At 28.5% G+C, this 1,368-nt stretch overlaps 1 protein-coding gene across 1 annotated transcript; it reads right to left on the reverse strand.

The window, feature by feature from the left end:
• Window positions 1-426: 426 nt before the first annotated feature.
• On the reverse strand, window positions 427-1,299 carry LOC103308654. The gene has a single exon (XM_008182411.1). The coding sequence runs from the start codon at window positions 1,297-1,299 to the stop codon at window positions 427-429; it is 873 nt and encodes a 290-aa protein (XP_008180633.1).
• Window positions 1,300-1,368: the final 69 nt, after the last annotated feature.

Genomic DNA, 1,368 nt, shown 5'->3' on the forward strand with positions numbered 1-1,368 from the left:
CATTGTTTTTTACAATATGTCCAAAATAACTCAATACAATTACGAAAACTACGAATTACATCTTTTTTTTTTTAATAATAATATTATATGTCCACATTAATATACACAAATTCATACATTTTTTAAAAATTATAATATGTCCAAATATGTATCAAAAAACTCAAAAATATTACAAAAACTACGAGTTACAATTTTTTTTTTTTTTTTTTAAATAATATAATAATAATAAAAAAACTAAATAGAATTACGAATTACAATTTTATGGCACAAAATTGTGGTCCCATTACTTTCAAATATTCTAGTATAGATATTTCATTTTGTTCTAATTTTGTCCAAGTGTGCAATATAAATTTCAATTTGTTTTCTTGTTCTTTTCGAGGTTTGTTTATTCGGTTTTCTTTAATACTTTTAATTTTTAAATAGGTTTCACTTTGGTCTTTGGATGTCTAACATTATGTTAATAACTTCATGAATAGAAGGATGTGAAGTGTAAAACTGTGAGTTATAATGTCGGTGGAATGATTCTGGCCCATTGGTCGTTCTAGGTTCCTCTGAAGGTTTACCAGCCCATAAAATTGGTGGAAAAACCCCATCAGGGCTTACATAATTGTCAAATATATAATCCGTAAAATCGAAGTCACTGGTAGGAGCATTTGCAATTAAACACGAAAAGACATCGCCGACTAAATTTTCGGGTAAAAAACCAAGAGCGAAAAAACATTTTAACCAAAGACCTACTTCTGACTTTGAATTGTATTCTTTTAATAAGTTGTTGTTACTTTGAATTTTTCTAAACCAACTTTGGCCTAAATGGAATCTACAGGCCATAATTTTGCTATTTGGAGAGACTTCTTTAATAGCATTGTGTGCGCTTTTTTCAAAATCAAAATGAAAATTACAATTAACTAATGATACTATTAAATTTATGCCCGTCAACTTTAAACATAATTTTACAATCGTGCTCCACATATCTACATAAACGTCAGTCGATTTTGACGTCAAAAAACAATATACTAAAGGAATATAAAAACCATTTTGTAACGTATGTATTGTATAAAGTTGATCGTAGTATTTTAGTGAATGCGAAAATGTGCCATCAGCAAAAATATGAGTTGAACGACTTAATACATCGAGATTAGTCGGGCAAGTGAATACAACTATATTTGAAATTTCTTCCATGTAGCAAAAATGTTCCTGTGTATTAGTTTTAAGAGTATCACGTAAGTTAAATAATTGAAATTTGGATTCTTCCAGTGATTTTGGAATTGTTGGCCATTTTTTTTTACGGAAGTCGTACATACTTTTCCTCCATAACTTAATATCGGAATGAACAGTATGTAAATCATTTTCAGTGCTACGTAATTCTTG

This window comes from Acyrthosiphon pisum, chromosome A1 (genome assembly GCF_005508785.2).
Source record: "Acyrthosiphon pisum isolate AL4f chromosome A1, pea_aphid_22Mar2018_4r6ur, whole genome shotgun sequence".
NCBI lineage: Eukaryota > Metazoa > Arthropoda > Insecta > Hemiptera > Aphididae > Acyrthosiphon > Acyrthosiphon pisum.